General features: G+C 34.0%; 1 protein-coding gene across 6 annotated transcripts in view; it reads left to right on the forward strand.

The window, feature by feature from the left end:
* The window catches only part of GABA-B-R1 (gamma-aminobutyric acid type B receptor subunit 1), a 163837-nt gene that overhangs the window by 16772 nt on the left and 125003 nt on the right, over nt 1-22062 (forward strand). For all 6 annotated transcript variants that reach the window (XM_069829698.1, XM_069829696.1, XM_069829699.1 and 3 more), the window contains exons 5-8: nt 1841-2011; nt 4900-5116; nt 10395-10543; nt 14987-15119. In XM_069829698.1, coding sequence (XP_069685799.1) covers nt 1841-2011; nt 4900-5116; nt 10395-10543; nt 14987-15119 — 670 coding nt within the window. The remainder of the gene's footprint in view (nt 1-1840; nt 2012-4899; nt 5117-10394; nt 10544-14986; nt 15120-22062) is intronic.

Raw genomic sequence — 22062 nt, forward strand, 5'->3', positions numbered from 1 at the left:
CCATTGTGGAATCCTGGGAAACGAGAATGCGGATGCTTTAGCAAAGAAGGGCAGCACTGCTACTTACAGGCCTGTTACTAATCTACGTATTACTCTGTGAAGAGATTTATTAAATCTACATACTTAGACTTCAACAAACAAAATTTGATAACACAATCCCAAGGGAAAAAATGGAACTCTCTGCATCAAAATCCACAGTTAATTCCCGATTTACCACGAAAATCGTCTGTAGCTGCATTTAGAGTGGCAACAGGCCATGATTGTTTGGCCAAACACCTGCATAGAATTGGAATATATCAGTCCCCTAACTGCCCATTGTGCAACTCAAACCAAGAAATGGATTCGGAACACCTCAAAATCTGTGCTTCAGTGGCTGACCATGACAATATCTTTGAAAAATATTGGAGAGCAAGAGGTCAAATGACTTTATTGTCAAACGCCTGGCATTAGAAAACAAGAACAACATATTTGAAGACCAAAGAAATTTTTCTCTATTTAACCGCAAAATCATCAAACAGAAATAAACGAATCAGTATCATCCAGTAAGGCGCTTCAAGCTAAGAATATGGATAATGAATCCACCTCGCCCAGAACAAGCTGTCAGAGAAAGAATTTTGTGACATTTTAAGATTAGCCAATATTCTATCACCAACACCAGACAGACTAGTGGAGGTAATTGTACAGATAATAACAAAGAGGGTATCAGGTAGGTTACATTCCTATGCTAAAAGCTAACATGGAGGAGTGATCAAACTATTTGAAAAATGTTGTTGTTTTCTAATGCTAGGCATTTGACAATAAAGTCATTTGACCTCTTGCACTCCAATATTTTTCAAAGATATGACCATGATCAGCCACTGAAGCACAGATTTTGAGGTGTTCCGAATCCATTGCTTGGTTTGAGTTGCACAATGGGCAGTTAGGGGACTGATATATTCCAATTCTATGCAGGTGTTTGGCCAAACAATCATGGCCTGTTGCCAATCTAAATGCAGCTACAGACGACGATTTGCATGGTAAATCGGGAATTAACTGTGGATTTGAAAAATGTAAAAACCTGTATGTGGCTGGGCCTGTAGATATATTCTGATTTTTTTTACAGAAAAACACAGAATTTCTTATAAAATGTAATTTTGCTCTTATTTTGAAAAAATGCATAAATTTTGCATTTTGTATTCAATTTCGCATTTCATCGCAGGTTAAACAACTACAGTAATATACTTAACATGTTTTTAAACATAAAATTATTTATTTTGACAGCATTTTAGCACATTTCACATTTATCGTGATTGCAAAAATCTGCCATCTCTAATGAGCATGCTGACCACTTGCCTCGTATTGGTTGGATGATCGTTTATCTCTGCTGAGACATGTGAACATGATGCTAACAATTAGCTAGAAGGCCTTGGAAATCCATGGGTTCTCGTGCCACTTTTTTAAAAATACAATTTATCTTCGTTGTTTAATTTTAAGTACAGCAGTCCCAATACTCGTACAAGCTCCAAATGTTTTTAATTTTTCGTTCTTGGTCTTTGTACATATAGGTATTATTTGGAATACGTGGTTTTGATAATGCAGAACTATTTAAAACCTGGAAGTAATAAAGATTTAATTTAGATTGGAAAGTAGAAGTATAAAGAAGATAGGCTAGGTACCTAGAGCAGTGGAATAATGGGTGGATGAAGTATGAATTATTGTTGTCTGATGGTCGAAGATGCTGTTAGTAAAGAATTGTGGAGAAGGGAAATAAACTTTGAGTGATACTACTGTATTGTAAATATTCTTCAATAATTACAATTATGATAAAAAAAACTAACAGGTTTTATTTGTTTGTTAACAGCTGTGCTATGGTGCAAGTTCACCAGCACTTTCAGATCGCAATCGTTTTCCTACACTTTTCCGAACGCATCCATCTGCCACAGTACATAATCCAACACGCATCAAGCTTATGGAGAAGTTTGGTTGGTCACGTGTTGCTATTTTGCAGCAAGCAGAGGAAGTCTTTATATCTGTAAGTGACAAATCTAATTGTTGTACCTGTACTATGACATACTATACTATATGACAAGTACTGTACTATACTTGTACTTGTACTCTTGTACTATGACAAGTATGCACTTTTCATAGTACAAGAATTATATCAAATGTTCTAGATATGGTTACCAGATGTCCCCATTTCCTGAACATAGTACCTGAATTTTGCTTTTGTCCCCAACAAAATTCATCCCCAGAATGTCCCCGAATTCAATAATTTGTCTCCAGATATCCTCGGATTTTATGAAAATGCTGTTGAATATCTCAGTGTCTGGGTATTGATTCACAAGATAAGATATCTGGGATGTATATTTCTGAGACCTCCTCTAGAAAGAGAAAAATTTGAAGAGACAGTTCATTATTTTTCTTCAAATGTAGATGACTTGACCTGGGTGAAGAGAATTTATTTGATGAAATTTGTTGCTTGAAGAAATATGTGACTTTAGAGAAAATAGCAAAGTGAAATAAAGGAAATGCTGGTCTTTACTCAAAAGGCAGTGGAAATTTTAAATTTTTCTCTGAGAAAATGATTTCCTGTGCACAGTTGCAGAAGTTGATTTAACTACCTCTGTGTCTTCCTGGAAGCAATGCTTCAGTGGAGAGAGTTTTTTCTTCAGTGAACATGATGTGGACATCCAAAAAAATATGAGTTTGGAAACTGTTTGAGACATGCTTGCTATCTTAATCAACTTCAACGTGACCTGTCTGGAATTCCCTGCAAAACTGGAGATCCACATAAGATCTGGTTTAAAAAAAATAACTCATGTGAAAATACCAATGGCTTAAATAGTGAAGTAGATTGAATATTTAGTGTGTAAATAGTATGAGTACTTTCATTCTTTAAAGTGTGTAATAGCAATGTAAGTGAATGGTGAAGAAACAGAAATGTTAAAAGTAGATTTTTTTTCATAGATTGATATCTGTTCCCGGAAATTGTGAAAAGAAATCTGATAACATTATTTTAAAAATGGAAAAATCTTATCTGGGACCCTAAACCTGAAAATAAATATACAGTAAAATTCTTCGTAACCGGCAATACCAAAACAATGGCACTTTCAGCTAGGCAAAAAAAAAAAAAAAAAAGAAAGAGTTCTGAAGAAGACCAATAACAGGTCGAAACATGTAAACCAGGTACGATAAAATTTAACACAAAGTCATATAATACATATTCCGAAGGATGGGGAGGGCCCATGTAAAACAATTGGTATAATGGTATGCATGAAAGCTGACAGGGTTTCAGTTGACTGCAGTTGAAATGATTTTGCTCCTTAAAAAAAAAAAAATAAAAAAAAAATAATTATTTTAATTAAGTGCAATGTCCTTAATCTATACCAATAATAAATCTGTAGCCGAAATTTTTCTGGTAATTTTCGATTTTCCAAAAATAATTGGTCCTAACATATATAATTAACCGCCCTGAAACCGAAAATCGCTTTTTTGAAATTTTTGTTTGTATGTCTGTCTGTCTGTCTGGATGTTTGTTACCTTTTAACGCGATAATGGCTGAACCGATTTATATGAAAATTGGAATATAAATTAAGTTCGTTGTAACTTAGAATTTACGCTATATGGCATTCAAAATATTGTATTTAAAGGGGAGTTATAAGGGGGCTTGAATTAAATAAATCGAAATATCTCCCTTATTATTAATTTTCACGAAAAATATTACATAACAAAAGTTTCTTTAAAAATAATTTCCGATAAGTTTTATTCTGTGCAGAATTTTGATAGGACTGATATTTAATGAGATAAATGAGTTTCAAAATTACAACAACACCATCTAAGGTGGTGTAATTAAATAAAAAACAAATGACTTCGTCTATAAGGGGCCTTGGACAACAACAATCGAAAGCTATGAAATATAGTCTACAGAGAATGTTTCTGTGTTTGTATGAAGTAATATCGGAAGCTAAATTAACCGATTTGTATAATTAATTATTATTTGAACATTGGAAAGTGTATTTTCTTTAGATGGACATAATGCTATAATGTTATTACAGTAACTTCTGAGTGAATCGAGGACAGGTAAGATTAAAATAGCTTCTTATGCACAGAAAACTTGATAGGCTATTCTGTACATTCGTTTCCTGTATTTCCTAAAATAATTTTTATGACCAAATGAGTGGTCTCTGGATCAAAATGATCGCATTTTAATTCTTTTAATACAATTTAAATTAAGTAACATAATAAACGATTTATCCTTCTATCAAACACGAATGTTCCCTGGATCAAACGTCCTATTTTAATTATGTAATTACTTTATATTTATTTCTAACGGTGCAGCAGAGCACACGGGTACAGCTAGTGTTACATAAAATTGAAGAATATCAACGTATTTTATATATAATATACAATTTATAACATTGTATCACGTCATGACCATAGTACTACCTGTCCACTATAATGGATGCTCAGCTCCTAAAATACTTGTCTTAAAATGCTATGGCTCGGCGTAGGGAAGTGGCGACCCCATCGCCCGGTGGGAAACCACTGCAGTCAGCCACCCGAGTATTGGCGGGAAAACCATAGCATTGAGATTGGGAGGAAATGCCCAACTCCACCTCAAGACAGAGGAATCAGGGAGCACACCCAAAGCATCTTGAGTTGGGCTAATTATTGATTCAAAAGGAAAACAGAAGCCTTGGATTGGACGGTTTCAGAGGAGTGGATGAAATGGACAAAACGAGGAGCCCCAATGCTTACCGGCATAAGGGCCTAACGAAGAAGAAGAAGAAAATGCTGTGGAATGCCCCCTCAGCACGAGTATGTACTCTTTCTGGGGGCGCTGGAGTGATTTTTTTCATAAAAGAAACCAGTATGTATCTTTGTTCTAGCAAAATATTTATTAATATTATTTATTTGCAGACAGTTGAAGATCTTGAAGCCCGATGTAAAGAGATTGGCATTGAAATAGTGACAAGGCAGAGCTTTCTGAGCGATCCGACTGACGCTGTGCGCAACTTGCGGCGTCAAGATGCTCGGATAATTGTGGGTTTGTTTTACGTCGTGGCCGCTCGTAGAGTCCTTTGTGAAATGTATAAGCAGCACATCTATGGAAAGTCATACGTGTGGTTCTTCATAGGTGAGTAGAGTTGTAATGAATTAGCATTGCCATCACAACTATGATATGCCAGATTAAGGATTTTGTTTTACAGTGGCTGTTTTTGTAAACAGGAAAGGGGAAGATATTTTTCTCTATATTAGGATTGGAGGCAAACTGATTTGCACTCACAAGAAATAGTTCTATTAAAACATAAGAATGGCATTTCGTATTGATCAGAAAATTACCGACATAATTGCATAGCATACATTACGTGATAAGCAGTGAAAGTGGTTTTATTTTTGAAGAAAATTCGTTCTAAAATTTCAAGAGTTTAGTGTCATTGTCAATTTGACGGAATTATTTTAAAATTATAATTATATATGTAAGTTTTATCCTGACTTAAGATATTAAACATGATAACAGTATTTCATGTTGAAGATATACCGATAAGCTGTCACAATTTGACTATAATTATGTGTGTATATTCCGCCTTTGCTTATCATACAATATGAATGAATTAATTAGTCATATTTTCTCATTAACGTTTTCGGTACGTAAATTGTACCATCTTCAGATGTTTGTATATGATGCTAATTGTTAATCAAGCCTGTGGGTGCATGTATCTGGACTTAAATGGTCAGTGTTTTTGTGCATGCTGTGCGATGTCGGTGAAGTGTTGTCATGATTACACAAATGATCACCTTAACTCTTATATACAATTTGCTGGTACCACACTTTATCGAACTTAAATTAGAATGTTTCAGTCATTATTTAAAAACACTATATAAAACGCTGTTTAAAAACACTGTTTAAAACTATTTAAAAGCACTTAGTTTTTACATCACTTTAACTATGTGAAGTATGTGATCACTTATTGTGTGGTGTTTGCCGGTTTGAAGTTAAATGAGGCACTTGTGGTGATCTTGTTTAGCGTTGAGTTGGACGCAATATCGTAACATGGCATATGTAATATTATAACAGAATTTATGCTATATGGCCACGGACCTGACAATCTTCATTCTGTTATAATATTACATATGCCATCAACTTAATAGAAGTGTCTCAACATCACTTTCAGAAAACATAGCCATGTTACGATATTGCGTCCAACTCAACGCTAAACAAGATCACCACAAGTGCCTCATTTAACTTCAAACCGGCAAACACCACACAATAAGTGATCACATACTTCACATAGTTAAAGTGATGTAAAAACTAAGTGCTTTTAAATAGTTTTAAACAGTGTTTTTAAACAGCGTTTTATATAGTGTTTTTAAATAATGACTGAAACATTCTAATTTAAGTTCGATAAAGTGTGGTACCAGCAAATTGTATATAAGAGTTAAGGTGATCATTTGTGTAATCATGACAACACTTCACCGACATCGCACAGCATGCACAAAAACACTGACCATTTAAGTCCAGATACATGCACCCACAGGCTTGATTAACAATTAGCATCATATACAAACATCTGAAGATGGTACAATTTACGTACCGAAAACGTTAATGAGAAAATATGACTAATTAATTCATTCATATTGTATGATAAGCAAAGGCGGAATATACACACATAATTATAGTCAAATGATAACAGTAGTATATAGAGCATTTTCAACGTCAATTTCAGTTTTTACAATTTATATACCAGTAAATTAATACACGGCTGCATTCATTTGTTGATAGAATGGTGGAATGAAATGTGCTGTCTAAATCCGTGGTCTGTTGGTCAGCATGCTGGCTTCCAGATCAGGGGGTCCTGGGTTCGATTCCCGGGCTCGGCTCTCGGTGAATTTTTCTTGAGTATCTAGAGTCTGGAAATTTGTATGAATGTGAGTGTGCCGGGTTAATATTAATTAACCAATAATCACAAATAAAAAAAAAATACATCAGGTCTGTCGCTGGGCAGTAACCTGAACACACTTTTCAGCGTCACATTGTTGACAAGTAACGCCATCTGTTAGCACAACCATAAAGCATCTAATAGATGCTATAGAGTTACCAACAACGAAAAAAAAAAGAAGACTGGAATTATGAAAAATATTATTTAAAATACTTTGTTGTTAAGATTTCTTTAATGAAACATATATTGCTGGAATTCGTTTTAAAACTTGAATTATGTTTTTTTTCACATTATTATGCAAATTCGCATTGTTTCGTGATTCTGAAGTTAAACATATTGTGAATTTTATTTCAACTCAACAATGGAATTTTATTCTTCCAACAATAATTCCTTTCTACAATTCGCCTTAAACACTCTCGTCAACAATTGGATTTTCACTCAACACAGTATTCGTTATAGCACTCCACTTACGGCAATGACAATTTACTTGGACTATTACGAACAACAATGAACTGTTAATCTTAACTAATATTTACAAAGCACTATTTACAAATCAGAACTATCAGTTCTCAGTTCACAGTTCTTGTAGCTCAGTCACTCGAGTTCACAGTATCTCGAACCACAGACCTTCAGAGACAGTCCACTGTACTCGAACTCAGGTCCCTCCAACTGCGGTCCACTGCACTCGAACTCAGGTCCCTCCAACTGCGGTCCACTGCACTCGAACTCAGGCCTTCGGATGCTGTCACAGTTGCGGAGGCACACTCGAGCTGAACTCCGGTACAGAAGACTGGCTTGCTTGCTCTGGCTTACTCACTGACTGGCTGACTAATCAACTGAAAACTGCTCGAGTTCGCTGGCGTTTCTTCTTTTATAATCACAGCGACGTAGCCTCGAAAGTTCGACGCGTCTCCAGAGATTGCACTCCAGAAAAATCCAGAGCCCTCTCCTCTCTACCAGCACCAGATGCGCGCGCACTCTCGTCGCGTTGACGTAATACACCCCCTCTCTTCTCTCCGCCGTGCGCCGTCCCAAAGTGCTCCGCGCGATCTTCTCTCTTGCGGGACGCTGGTCGTGAGTTCGAATCTCACGTCGCTGTCACAATATTTTTGTTTTACAATTAGAAGCCCTAAAATAATGACAGGTGTACATAAAAGGACGTAATTTAAAAAGATTTTTCAAAATTTAAATATGTTGAGCTCTCTTATGATGTTTTATGTTAAAAATCGACATATTTTTAGTACTAATCAAAACATTAATAATGTTAATACAAGACACAAATTGTACCTCTGATAGTATCAGCTGTTATAAAAAGGAATTCTCTATTCATCCATTACGGCTTTCAATGCGCAATCTACTTGTCTTTAAGGTTTGATGAGCCTAGAAGAAGGATATGGAACAGAATTAACAAAATGTGTTTCCATATTTGTACCTTCTGCTCAGCTGATGAATTGTTTATGCTTGTAAATTGGATTAATCTAATCTAATTAATATTATTACAGCTATAACATCGTTATATAATTTTTTATTAGTTCCATATCTCGAAGCTACAATGCTGATGTAAGATGTATGAAATACAATAAATGAAATTACCCATTTTGAATCTTGCGTACACTACTTTTAACACTTGAATGTAAGTAATTGATTAACTAGCGGACTTACTCCTGTTACAACACAAACATGCTGCATTCAGGACAATGGTACACAGATTACTCAACATACCCATGAGTCAACAACACTACAATGAAGAAGTGAACACAATCAAATACATAGCACAAGAAAACGGTTACAATCCAAACATAATAGACAACATCATAAGGAAGACAAAACAAAAACTTAACAAACACAAAAACACGCAAAACACAACACAAACACAAGAACACAAGAAATACATCACACTAACATATGAAAACAAAAGCACAGATAAGAAAACATCTTCATTCAGAAAGCAGAAATACAACATGGCATACGGAACAGAAAACACACTACAAAGACATCTCAACACACAAACAACACAAACAAATAAAATACAACCACACAGGCGTATACAAACGCACATGTAATAGTTGCGACAATTTCTACATTGGACAGACAGGCAGATCATTCCAAACTCGATACAAAGAACACATTAAAGCAATAACCAGAGGACACAATACATCTACATATGCCGAACACATAACTAATGCTAACCACGCATACAATAACATAAATACAGACATGGAAATCCTACACATACAACCAAAGAACCAAAAACTCAACACACTAGAACAATACGAAATATACAAACACACTAAAACACACCCTGATCAAATTCTCAACACACAGATCAATTTCAGTACACACACACTATTTGACTTCACTTTCCAACACTTTTCAACAATCAAACACACCCACACAACAGGCAGAGAAGTTCGAGATGACGCCGAGATCTAGTAGGCTCTGAGGATGGTGTGAAGAAACACCGAAACAGCTGTAAGCCGCACAGACTTACATAATTAACACGAGTAAGTCCGCTAGTTAATCAATTACTTAAATGAAATTAAATACTTACTTACAAATGGCTTTTAAGGAACCCGAAGGTTCATCGCCGCCCACACATAAGCCCGCCATCGGTCCCTATCCTGTGCAAGATTAATCCAGTCTCTATCATATCCCACCTCCCTCAAATCCATTTTAATATTATCCTCCCATCTACGTCTCGGCCTCCCCAAAGGTCTTTTTCCCTCTGGTCTCCCAACTAACACTCTATATGCATTTCTGGATTCGCCCATACGTGCTACATGCCCTGCCCATCTCAAACGTCTGGATTTAATGTTCCTAATTATGTCAGGTGAAGAATACAATGTGTGCAGTTCTGCGTTGTGTAACTTTCTCCATTCTCCTGTAACTTCATCCCGTTTAGCCCCAAATATTTTCCTAAGCACCTTATTCTCAAACACCCTTAACTTATGTTCCTCTCTCAGAGTGAGAGTCCAAGTTTCACAACCATACAGAACAACTGGTAATATAACTGTTTTAAAAATTCTAACTTTCAGATTTTTTGACAGCAGACTAGATGATAAAAGCTTCTCAACCGAATAATAACAGGCATTTCCCATATTTATTCTGCGTTTAATTTCCTACCGAGTGTCATTTATATTTGTTACTGTTGCTCCCAGATATTTGTATTTTTCCACCCCTTCGAAGGATCAATCTCCAATTTTTATATTTTCATTTCGTACAATATTCTGATCACGAGACATAATCATATACTTTGTCTTTTCGGGATTTACTTCCAAACCGAAATGAAAAATAAAATGTTGTTCAACACTACAGAAGTTGCTATTGATCAACATGTTGCACAAACTTGGATACAGATCACATGTATTAAGTGTGTGAATGTTTGGTCGTGTATCTATAAAAGACTTAAGCATTCATTTGTTTACATCAGAAAGAGCTCGTATCTTAGATTGTATTGGTACTTTTATGATTTAGGTTGGTATGAAGATAACTGGTTTGAAGTGAATTTAGAAAAGGAAGAAATTGAATGCACAAAAGAACAAATGAGGACTGCTGCCGAAGGCCATCTCACGACTGAAGCCCTGATGTGGAACCAGAACAATCAACGCACAATATCTGGCAAGGTAATGGAAGATACGTAGCAGTACCTGGATGTGGTATTGCTTAGTCCTTGTGATCCGTTCTGAACAGCTAAGTAGAATAAGTCTATCTCTAAACTGCTGTAGCTTCAGATACATTCAGCTTTCTTTAATATGCTTTTATGTTGTTATATATAGAATGTAAACATTTGTGACTGAATTCTGCACCTGCAAGGATATTTTGTAGTTCAGTAGCAGTATTAACAAATCATAATATTCAAACAAAGCGTGAAATGCTCCAGTGATTATTAGGGCATACTGTGTATAGTAAAAGACGAATTATTGCGTCATATTACTGACATCTATTTTACATTCATGTATTCTTGTGTAAGGGACAGTTATTACTGATGACTGTTTTATTCAGAAATTGTGACTAGTTTTCCACAGATTTCACTTTTACCGATATACAGTAGAACTTCTTTTAACGAATCTGTGGGGGATTAATTTTCTTTTCCTTAAAATGAGGCTCAAATAACTAGAACTGACGTGTGTTGTATATCAAACATTTATATAAGAGATATCTTCATTTTCTGTTCTCAGGTTAAGACTCTGCCACATCTTTCTTTATTATTTCCAATGAAATGATCGTTTAAACCATCTCACGTTGTCCTTGTCAAACCTGTACAGCTTCTTCAAATCACGTTCTGATGGTTCTCGTCTATGATTTTCTATTTATTCCAATTTGCATAAATTGTGTTATTTTCATCATCATGAACCGGATTATTTATTAGGATCTTTGTCGTGTCTTCATTCCAGCTCAATTCGTTAACAGCACAATGTTCAATCTATAGAATATATAGAAATGTCCAAAATCAAAATACTGGTATGCAATACACAGAAATGTCCATAAGTCAAAATGTCCAACATGTGGTATGCATTGAGACGTTTATTCAACATTCTTTTTGGAGAACTACCCCACCAAGATTCATACTTCCTATGTGGAATTCCTATGAAATGGCATTGGAAGGTGGTTATAGAACCAATAATGTAGTGGAAGGTTTCTAATGTAAATTTCAAAAAATGGCTTCTGGACATTATGTCAGTGTTTAGAGATTTATAGAAAACATGAAACAAGAACAGAATGAGAGAGAGAATGCCATTTAATCCAAGTTCACAATGGTCACTTAAACATAAGCAAAAAGTATATTACTACACAACGGCGAATTGAAGTGATTGTACATCAATATAACAAATACAAGGACGACAATAATGTGAAACAATATGTTGTTGTTGTTTTCTAATGCCAGGCATTTGACAATAAAGTCATTTGACATCTTTCACTACAATATTTTTCAAAAATATTATCATGGCCAGCCACTGAAGCACAGATTTTGAGGTGTTCCGAGTCCATTTCTTGGTTTGAGTTGCACAATGGGCAGTTAGGGGACTGATATATTCCAATTCTATGCAGGTGTTTGGCCAAACAATCAGGGCACTTTCGTATCATATGCAGCTGCATGCTCACCTAGTGAGAAAGAAAATTAGAAAATGAAATGTGTAACAGAATATTGTAAATTAGCTTACATTTTATTTTGAAATTATTAATTTACATTTTAATAAATATTGTTCTGGACATTCATAATACCGTACGTGAATAACTCGTGACATGTAAGGTAATGGCCATTTAATGACTGGACATTTCGCAGTAGATTAATTGACTGATAATCCCTGTTTCTTATAAATCACAAACAAGTTCCTGGCCTCGCCATCTTCTTCTTGGCCAACCCAAATCTTACTGAAAAGCCAAAGTGGGGAGATGATCTGGATCCATTGGGTTGATGTGTTCTCTCTAATGTAAATGATAATTGCAAATGTCACCAACAGTGTTGCTAACACCTGATTTCTCCCTAATAGTTACGTTTCTCTGTCTATCTAATCTTGTTAAACCCAATAAAGGTCTCAAGAATCTCATATGAACAGCTTCTAACTTACTTTTATTTTCCTAACTTATGAAGACCCAACTCTCACATCCACATAAAAGAGCAGGTTTCGATATTACAGTATGCAATCTCAATTTAGTAGTAACGGACATTTGTTTACCAAATTTTTTTTTTTTTTCAATAACACCGTTTAACTGGTTGTATTTATGCTGTTTTCTATCAACGTCCATTTTCGATTCAGATATTATAAAGCCAAGGTAGTTAAATTAAGATATTTGTTATATTATGGACCCTTCTATTTCAATTTAAACTCTGCATATATATTTTTTTTGCATACTCCATGAATTCTGTCATTTTAAACTGTATAAATGCTTATGCTAAGCTAACGAAGTCTCGAACAAGGTAGACTATGATTTTTCTTAGTTTGTACTTAGAAGTAGAAGTGTTTACTTTTTTTACGCATATAAATAGTTTATACTACCAATTCTATGTAACAGAACACGGTCTTTCTGGTCAAGTTATAAGATAATCATTTTTACTACAAAATCAATATGATAATGTTTGAAACTTTTCTGCTCACAACTGCACTGATTTAATCAGAATTGGTCCAAACAGTTTTTTTTTTTCCTGATTAGTAGGCAGAGGAGATGAGTTTGACATTGTTGAGGATTTTACCATATATATTGTTGATGTTTGGATATGTGTGGTATAGAACTCCGACAATTGCAATATCGTGACTGCAAAAGAAAACTGATATTTTTTAATTGTTAGGTAATATGTGTAATAAGAAAATATGTGTCACTGAATGACATTTTTTCAAACACTTAACAATGGATGATTCTATTGCTTATATAGTTTTCTAATGTTTAGTTTCATCATAAAGATTTGACAGTACATGCAAAGCATGATTACGAAATTGATATTAGAGAGATAGTTTGTTACAATAATGTATTAAAATCATTCAGTGGAAAGCTAGTTTACTGTCTAAACTTCATAATCTTCAACCAACTTTAGCATAATTATACTTTTTCATTGATTTAACAAACTAAATTGTTTATACTAAGTTAAGAATGTCTTATTGGTTATTGTATTAGAAGTTTGCTTCTCTATGCTTAATATCTAGTGATGATAACTGCCTCACGCTAATACATTTTTCGAATAAGCTAAGTTACAATATTTTTTTCTATTATTTATAAACTCTTTCCATGCCCTTGATTTAGAATAATAATTTAATGGAGTTGTAGAAAGCCAAATCACATTTACAACATACCATGTGTTTTTCTGGGTATAGGACATAGAGGCTTAACATTGTCACAAAAGAAACCTATGTATAAAAACAATGAAGAAATATTGGCAACTTAATCACTGGCCATGTTTAGAAATTAGCAGGCTTTGACAATTTGTATTTCTTTATTTTATTGCTTCCTCAAATTTCGAGGTTCCCATAGACAAAGCATACCAGATAGATGCAAATAATAAATTATGATAATGCATTAGATATAATGTTACGTGCAAGTAACTTCAAATTTACAACACTGGATAATCCTGAAAAGTTAAATAATTAAGATAGATAATAAGAATGGTTTTTATGTATTTTGTAGGGAATCCATGATAATGGCAACCATGAATGATGTTCTCTTGTTTTATAAATTGTCAAAGCCTCCTAATTTCTAAACATGGCCCACTAAGTTATTTCTTCATTGTTTTTATATATCGATTTTTGTGGCAGTAATGAATCCCAATATCCTTTACCCAGAGAAACACACGGTCTATTGTTTTCATGACTCAAAATTTACTATTTAATTAATAATATACCGTATTGTAGCATTAAAATCTCTGTTGCCTGGAACCCCATTCAATAAAAATCAGGTGCTTTTCATAGATTAAATTCAAATTATTTCTGCTTATTATTGAAAAATATACCTTCATAGGAATACCATGTAAATGAAGAGGATTTCTTGTCATAGATTTTTGGTACATAAAACAATCTTGTCTCTGATTGAGAGGGTTTCAGGCAGGATTACTGGCTATGCAAGTTTTTTATTTGTAGACAAATGTGTCTGTGAGTTTTTATTCCGGTTAAGACTGAATACTTCTGTAGAAGTCAGTGAAACTGTAGAGACCTTTGACAGGAAAGATGGAATGTAAATGAGGATTAAGCCAAATTGTATAGCAGGGCTTACCTTCGAAATAAAAATAAAATAGGTTCTATATTTTTTTGTAGTAGTGACACAAATTTATGAAATATTATATGTGGGGAAAAAAAGTTATTTTACAGATTGTTAATATTAACTCTTCTTATAATTGTATAGCATAAGTGAAATGTTCGAGTTTGTAAATTTATAATGTTGAGAGAGGTGCAATATTTATTACACTAGTTATGTGTGTTGCGTGATACTTTATCTTTCTACTCATGATAAAAGTATTACATATGAGAGTTCCTTAGCAATACATTTTCCAAGCTATTGCAATGTACTGTATGTTGGCAAATTGTGTCATATGCATGAGATAAGGAATAGCTGTAGCAGGCATGGCAATTGCCTTGCAGACGTCTGAGGATTTCCGCCTGCGCTTGAACGAGGTGCTACGTCAGGCGGGCTATGACATAGACAACATGCGCTATCCTGAGGGCTACCAAGAGGCTCCGCTGGCGTATGATGCCGTTTGGGCCGTTGCCCTGGGTGAGGCATGCGCATGCCTCCCCCGTATTATTGTCTTTTTTTTCAGCTTCATATTGTCGTGTTTCGTTTTACTGCTGCACCAGGTTTCCTAAGTTGTTCAAACTGCCAATTTGATTTTATAACTGGACTTCAAACTGCTTTTTCAAGGTCAGTTACTTAAACAGCTCCAATTATTATTAATGAATTAGTATACATTATCTTCAGCTTTAATACTTCTTTTACCATCATACATTTTAAACCGTATAACAGCCATTCCAGGCAAACTGGGAATCCCAATAAAATGTCTTTTTCAGAAATATTTGTTTATTATAAGTGTAAAACATAGTATGGCACTAAATATAAATATTCTAATGTTTTATTTTCAAAATGAAAATATTTTATAAGTTTTACGGGCATTGAATCTAGTAGACTAATTATATATAGAAATTAATTTCAAATCATCCGTCCTCAAGTGAGGTTGACCACTGGGATCCGGAATTAACAAACATAAAAGATAAAGGGAAATGAAACGAGCAAAATAATGATTCGATTTGTACATCAAAACAAAAATTTACGTGTTAACATATAGATGATAGTGTAGAATTTGAAGAGAGGCCTTCAGAATTTCCATTACAATCTTGTACTGTTTTGTTTCCGTTAAGTTTGCAGCACTTATTAATAGAGAGTTCAGCTGTTGATGTATGTTTTTCAAGGAGATATTGTTGAAGAAATATTTTGAGAGCCTGCACTGTTAATTACAGAGCTCAGGATCAAGGAACTTTTTACTCTGTACTCTCTCTGCCATTTAATTTCAATAGTTTGGGTTAATAACAATTGATCTTACAGTCAAGTGAATATTTTGACTTAGAAATGTCACAGTTGTTTTGAAACTGGAAAAATGAAGGACATTAGCTCATCTGTAATATCCATGATAAAATATGTTAATATCTATAAAATATTTACAGATTATGTTTTTGTGAACTAATTGGATGCAATGAGATTTGCATAGCTTTCACATGGACACTATGAGAATGAATCTATTTTTGCTTGAGGCAGAGACCTGAGTTTTACACTTTTTGTTAATAAGGTGTCAAGTGAGTTCACAAATCTTGTAACATTCGTGACTGAACCTTTTCTTCATTATCAGCAATAATAATAAATTTTATTCAACAACTTTCTTTCTGTAACGTGATACTCATCTTCTAAATTGATTCTAATAATAAAAGTTGACAAAAGTCATTTAATTTTCAATATATAGAATTTGAAAATAGTAAAAATGTAACATCCGTGACAACTGGAATGGCTGATCAATTATTATTTATATCATAAAGCAGCCATATTTAGAGCTGCTTGTAGACGATCAGATTTTTCCTCTAATTCAACAACTTTTTTATTTTACCAGATTTATAGTATGAAGTAGTGAAAATTGGGTGTGAAAACTTGTCAAAATTGGTCAATATTGAAAAAGACTTGTCAAAGACTGTTTCATATTGCTAAAAATTTGACATAATTTTAAAACATGTTGTTGTTTTCTAATGCCAGGCGTTTGACAATAAAGTCATTTGACCTCTTGCACTCCAATATTTTTCAAAGAAATTATCATGGTCAACCAATGAAGCACAGATTTTGAGGTATTTTAAAGCATATGCTTCAAGTTCACTGTAACCTAGATAGCCTACCTATCTACCAGATATTATAATATTGTGCAAACCTTTTAGAGAATTACTAGGCTACATAAAACAAGATAAAGGTTCAGTATGTATGTGCCACTAGAAGACATTCCTAAAATACCTTGAAAATCGCTTGGATTTATAGTATGGAGTAGTGAAAATTGGATGTGATCATTAGGAGCGTTGTATGCCCATCCAGCTCGCCCCAAATGCATACCCTACTTATATGAATTTCGTCGTGCGTGGATGAAAAAAGCCGCCATATTTCCTTAATGTGACGCAATATGAGGGAGGAAATTATCGGATTTTCAGTGGAGAACGGCATGTGAGTGATGTGATATGAACCAAACTTATCACATAATACTGCAGATATAAAGTCTAACCTAACCTCACATAATACTACACACCTAATCTAACCTAACCTCTCACATAATACTACACAGTCCACACCTGTGGAGTAACGGTCAGCGCGTCTGGCTGTGAAACCAGGTGGCCCGGGTTCGAATCCCGGTCGGGGCAAGTTACCTGGTTGAGGTTTTTTCCGGGGTTTTCCCTCAACCCAATATGAGCAAATGCTGGGTAACTTTCGGTGCTGGACCCCGGACTCATTTCACCGGCATTATCATCTTCATTTCATTCAGACGCTAAATAACCTAGATGTTGATACAGCGTCGTAAAATAACCCAATAATACTACACATCTAAACTAACCTAACCTAACCTCTCACATAATACTACACATCTAATCTAACCTAACCTAACCTAATCTCTCACATAATACTACACACCTAATCTAATCTAACCTAACCTCTCACATAATACTACACACCTAATATAACCTAACCTCTCACATAATACTACACACCTAATCTAACCTAACCTCTCACATAATACTACACAGCTAATCTAACCTAACCTAATCTCTCACATAATGCTACACACCTAATCTAACCTAAACTAACCTCTCACATAATACTACACAGCTAATTTAACCTAACATAATCTCTCACATAATACTACACACCTAATCTAACCTAACCTAACCTCTCACATAATACACATCTAATTTAACCTAACCTCTCACATAATACTACACATCTATTCTAACCTAACCTAATCTCTCACATAATAGTACACACCTAATCTAATCTAACCTCTCACATAATACTACACACCTAATATAACCTAACCTCTCATATAATACTACACACCTAATTTAACCTAACCTAATCTCTCACATACTACTACACACCTAATCTAACCTAACCTCTCACATAATACTACACACCTAATTTAACCTAACTTCTCACATAATACTACACACCTAATTTAACCTAACCTAATCTTTCACATAATACTACACACCTAATTTAACCTAACCTCTCTCATAATACTACACACCTAACCTAACCTAACCTCTCACATAATACTACACACTAATCTAACCTAACCTCTCACATAAAACTACACATCTAATTTAACCTAACCTAAATTTATTTTGTAAGTCATCTCGCGACCTTCTCAGCTCTTTACATGACCCCCCCCCAAGGGGGTCGCAACCCCCACTTTGGGAACAACTAAGCTAGATAATAGCACAGATAATGCAGTGTAAAAAATTACTGATAAAAAAAAATCATGAAGTGTATTTGACTATTCTATAGATTGCAATGGTGGTGTACAGTTAGAAAAATCTTATGTTCAGAAGTTTGTGTGTAAATTTATGCAATAACGAGCAATTTGTACGTCCAGTTATAAAATTAGTACTATTTGTTATTAATGCAGATGTTTCTTTTAAGTGTGTTGTACATTTTGCACTTATTTGAACCCAGTTGCACTTATTTCAGTGTTAAATGTGCCATTTGTTCTAGATACCAGCAAAAATGATAAATTAATTGTGCCGAATGAAGCTTTAATAACTGTCTTAATATAGTCAGAATATGTTCATTTAATAATTCAGTATACCTTGAAACTTAAGGCGAATTACTTATGGCTTACATTTAATACGTTATTTACCATTTGTTAAAAATCTTGATGTAGTAGTGAGATGAAAATTAGTACATTGTTGTATATGAAGAAGTAAATTTTTAGTATCTGATTATAACGTAATAAAGACAGAAATTACAATTTTAAGAAAGTCACAGCATTATACTTTTCTATTCTCTAGTTAATGTAATGTAATTCATACTAAAACTTTATTAATTCAACATTTAGACATTTTGTCGTAGACAGTTCTTGTATTCGCTTACCTTAATATTATGATGAGTGATGTACATTGTAAGTTATGTCATACATCGGGTACAGCCCTTTTTAATAGTATTTTATAGGTTAATTAAGTATATGTTTCATATGTGCGCCATATAATTATTTTACAGTTTTGGAAGAAGTAGCTTTCGTAAACAGTATTATACATTATGATTTTGAAGTAATTAATTTAGAAATTCGAGATAAATTGCGTTATTGTTACATGTATATCACAGATAGAGACACCGTGAAATGGTGAATAAAACACATCAAAGTCGGTAAATAAAACTACTTTAATTCGTGAAAAAGTCGTTGTTTAAAATATGTAAATCATGAGAAAGTTTTGAATTTAAACACTGAAATCGTTTTAAAAAATGTAAATGAAACACTCATTCCCTTTCATTATTCCTTAGTCTTTATTGCATACTCTTTCTGAAAAATCTATTTCCATACTTATTTCAGTGTGAATGTTTCATTGTTGAAAGTAAAATAACGGGATTTCGTGACTAATGAATGTATGATTGAGAGATATTTAAAAAAAATCGTGTTTAACGCAAAAAATTGTCACATTCCCAAAAAAACGGGAAAAGCGAGCGAAATGCACGACAAATTACGATTGTAAAACGTGTCTACAGAATGAATCTCGTTCATACCCATAAAAATTTCAACTGTCTGCCTCGGTTACCAGAAATCCATGAAAAAGTCATTTGGGAAAATCAGTATCCCTAATCATAGATTAGACTTAAACCATCTCTCTCATACTGAATAAATGACAAAAACTCGCAGTTGAAAAATATGGAATCCAAGTGACATAACCGAATGTTGATTATTCATTCAAATGTGAATAGAAAAAAAACGCGCAAATGCGATATATCTTCCCTTGTTGAGACTATTTTTGGTATTTTCCTAGTACCCGGTACTCGTTACATAGACCACTCTTACACCAAACCTGGTGTAATTTAAGCTTATTAATCAAATAAATGATTCTACTTACTCTTTTTTATATGCTCACCTGTACGTAATTTCTATTTTATACATATTTCATTGTTATTTTCCATCCGAAGATTATTAAAAACGATGAATATTACTTAATATCTCCTATCTTTCTTCAAATAGTGTTTATATGCCATGTTAAATTTCATTTGTTTTCATAAGTTAACAATGATGCACATTGGGAGCAACATATAAGAAATTATTTTCCTACACAATCCACGCTATATTCACGTTGTTTTGAAATGATTAATCGAAGATGGTTTCCTTATTGTTTATTACACGCACATTTGTATGTAATTTTCATTCCATACTTTTTTTTCTATCCCACGATCATTAAGAATTGTGAATATTATTCATGCTTGTTTCCTGTATTTCTTAAAATAATGTAATGTGGCATGTTAGTTTTTATTTGTCGTTATTTACGTAAAAATGATGCGCCAAAAAATAATAATAATTTCGTACTCACTCCATTTCCTATATTCACATTTCTTTTTCAGTGATTTATTAAAGATTGTACCGGTATTTAAAAGACTAAATTAGAAACATGTTACATAAATCACCCTTGCGCCAAAAGAGAATGCTCCCTGTCGTATTTTTCAGTGGTCGTCAGTACTCGCTGAAATGGGTAATAATATAATAATATAATTATGTTGTACGTAGCAAGATCGATTATTCAATTGATAGGATATTTTATGAGGTTGTCACGACTGAGATATCTATTGTCAATTGCTTTTATTTGTCAGAAGCCCTTGACTGACGGCTATATAAGGACTGGCGCTCTTACGGGTGGAGGTCGGGGTTTGGGATGGCTCACAAGCAACAAGTTACACTAAATATGTTAAACATAAAAACGACCTATGTAACGAGTACCGGGAACTAGGAAATTACCCTATTTTTATAATAGAAATATTAGAAGGTTTTAGTCAGTATAGAAATCTCAGTTATTAAAATTTCATTGTGTACTATTCATTTATTTTTGTGGATTTTGTTGTAGAATGTACTGGATGAAAACTAATGACGTAATGTTATTACCTTTATCTTAATTTATATTTCTTATGTTACGGGTAGTTTTATCACTATTTATTGTAAATTGTTGTCCATAAACTGTTGTGGCTTTCAGCACCTACAAATGTAGAATTATTTAGTTCACACACTGGATGAATGAAAATAATTGAAAGCACTGTTTAATAATTCATTTGTGTTCATCTTTAAAAAAACTAACCTTGCTGGATATTGTGCATCAACCTGATGAAGCTTCCGGCATTGAGCAATGCTTACCCTCAGAGTAGTGTTAATTTATATGTGCGGAGTTCTTATGAAGATATTATTTAATGCGTAGTTGTTGATAATTTTGTTTCAATGTGTTTGGTTGTTTATTTTGTATAAATAACCTGATATGTGAAGTAACACTGTAGAAGTAGTGACTTCATCCATGAAAATGATTTTCTGAAGAAGCGGTTTAAGCAGCGAATAGGGATTATAAGGAATGGACACTTCGCGTCGGTATCTTTGATGTAGCCGGACTGATTTCAATGACCTTCAAGCCAGCTAGAGCGTGAGATTCTGCTTTCTCCCTAGAGTTGGCGCTGACATCACACCAGCTAGCAGTCGACACAGCAGAAATGTAACACATATAATTTATACATCTAGGTACATTATGTACTCAAATAAAATAAATTGGATCCATAAAATAATAAATCCTTCATTAACTGTAATGTCTAGACTCTAGAGTTCCTTTATAATGAGAGTTGAGACGTTGACCCCAACAACAATTAAAATATGTAATGACTTGATAGCACTGAAAATGGAAAAACGTAACTCTTATGAGAAGTAAAACCATATACCTATGTTATATCACAGTTTAGTTGCGAAGCTCAATACTTACTAAATATGCAAACATAAACAGTTGAAATATGCATCCATAGATAGTTGCTAGCCACCAGGATCGCTACTATCGCCTCATCACAGACTCTTTCCCTAGCAGACGATAAAATGTATTGTACTTCTGATATCGTGTTCTTTTGAAAAATTAACACCTTCCTTCCACTATTGAAATACGAA

This window comes from Periplaneta americana, chromosome 6, assembly GCF_040183065.1.
Source record: "Periplaneta americana isolate PAMFEO1 chromosome 6, P.americana_PAMFEO1_priV1, whole genome shotgun sequence".
In the NCBI taxonomy this organism is placed as follows: Eukaryota; Metazoa; Arthropoda; class Insecta; order Blattodea; family Blattidae; genus Periplaneta; species Periplaneta americana.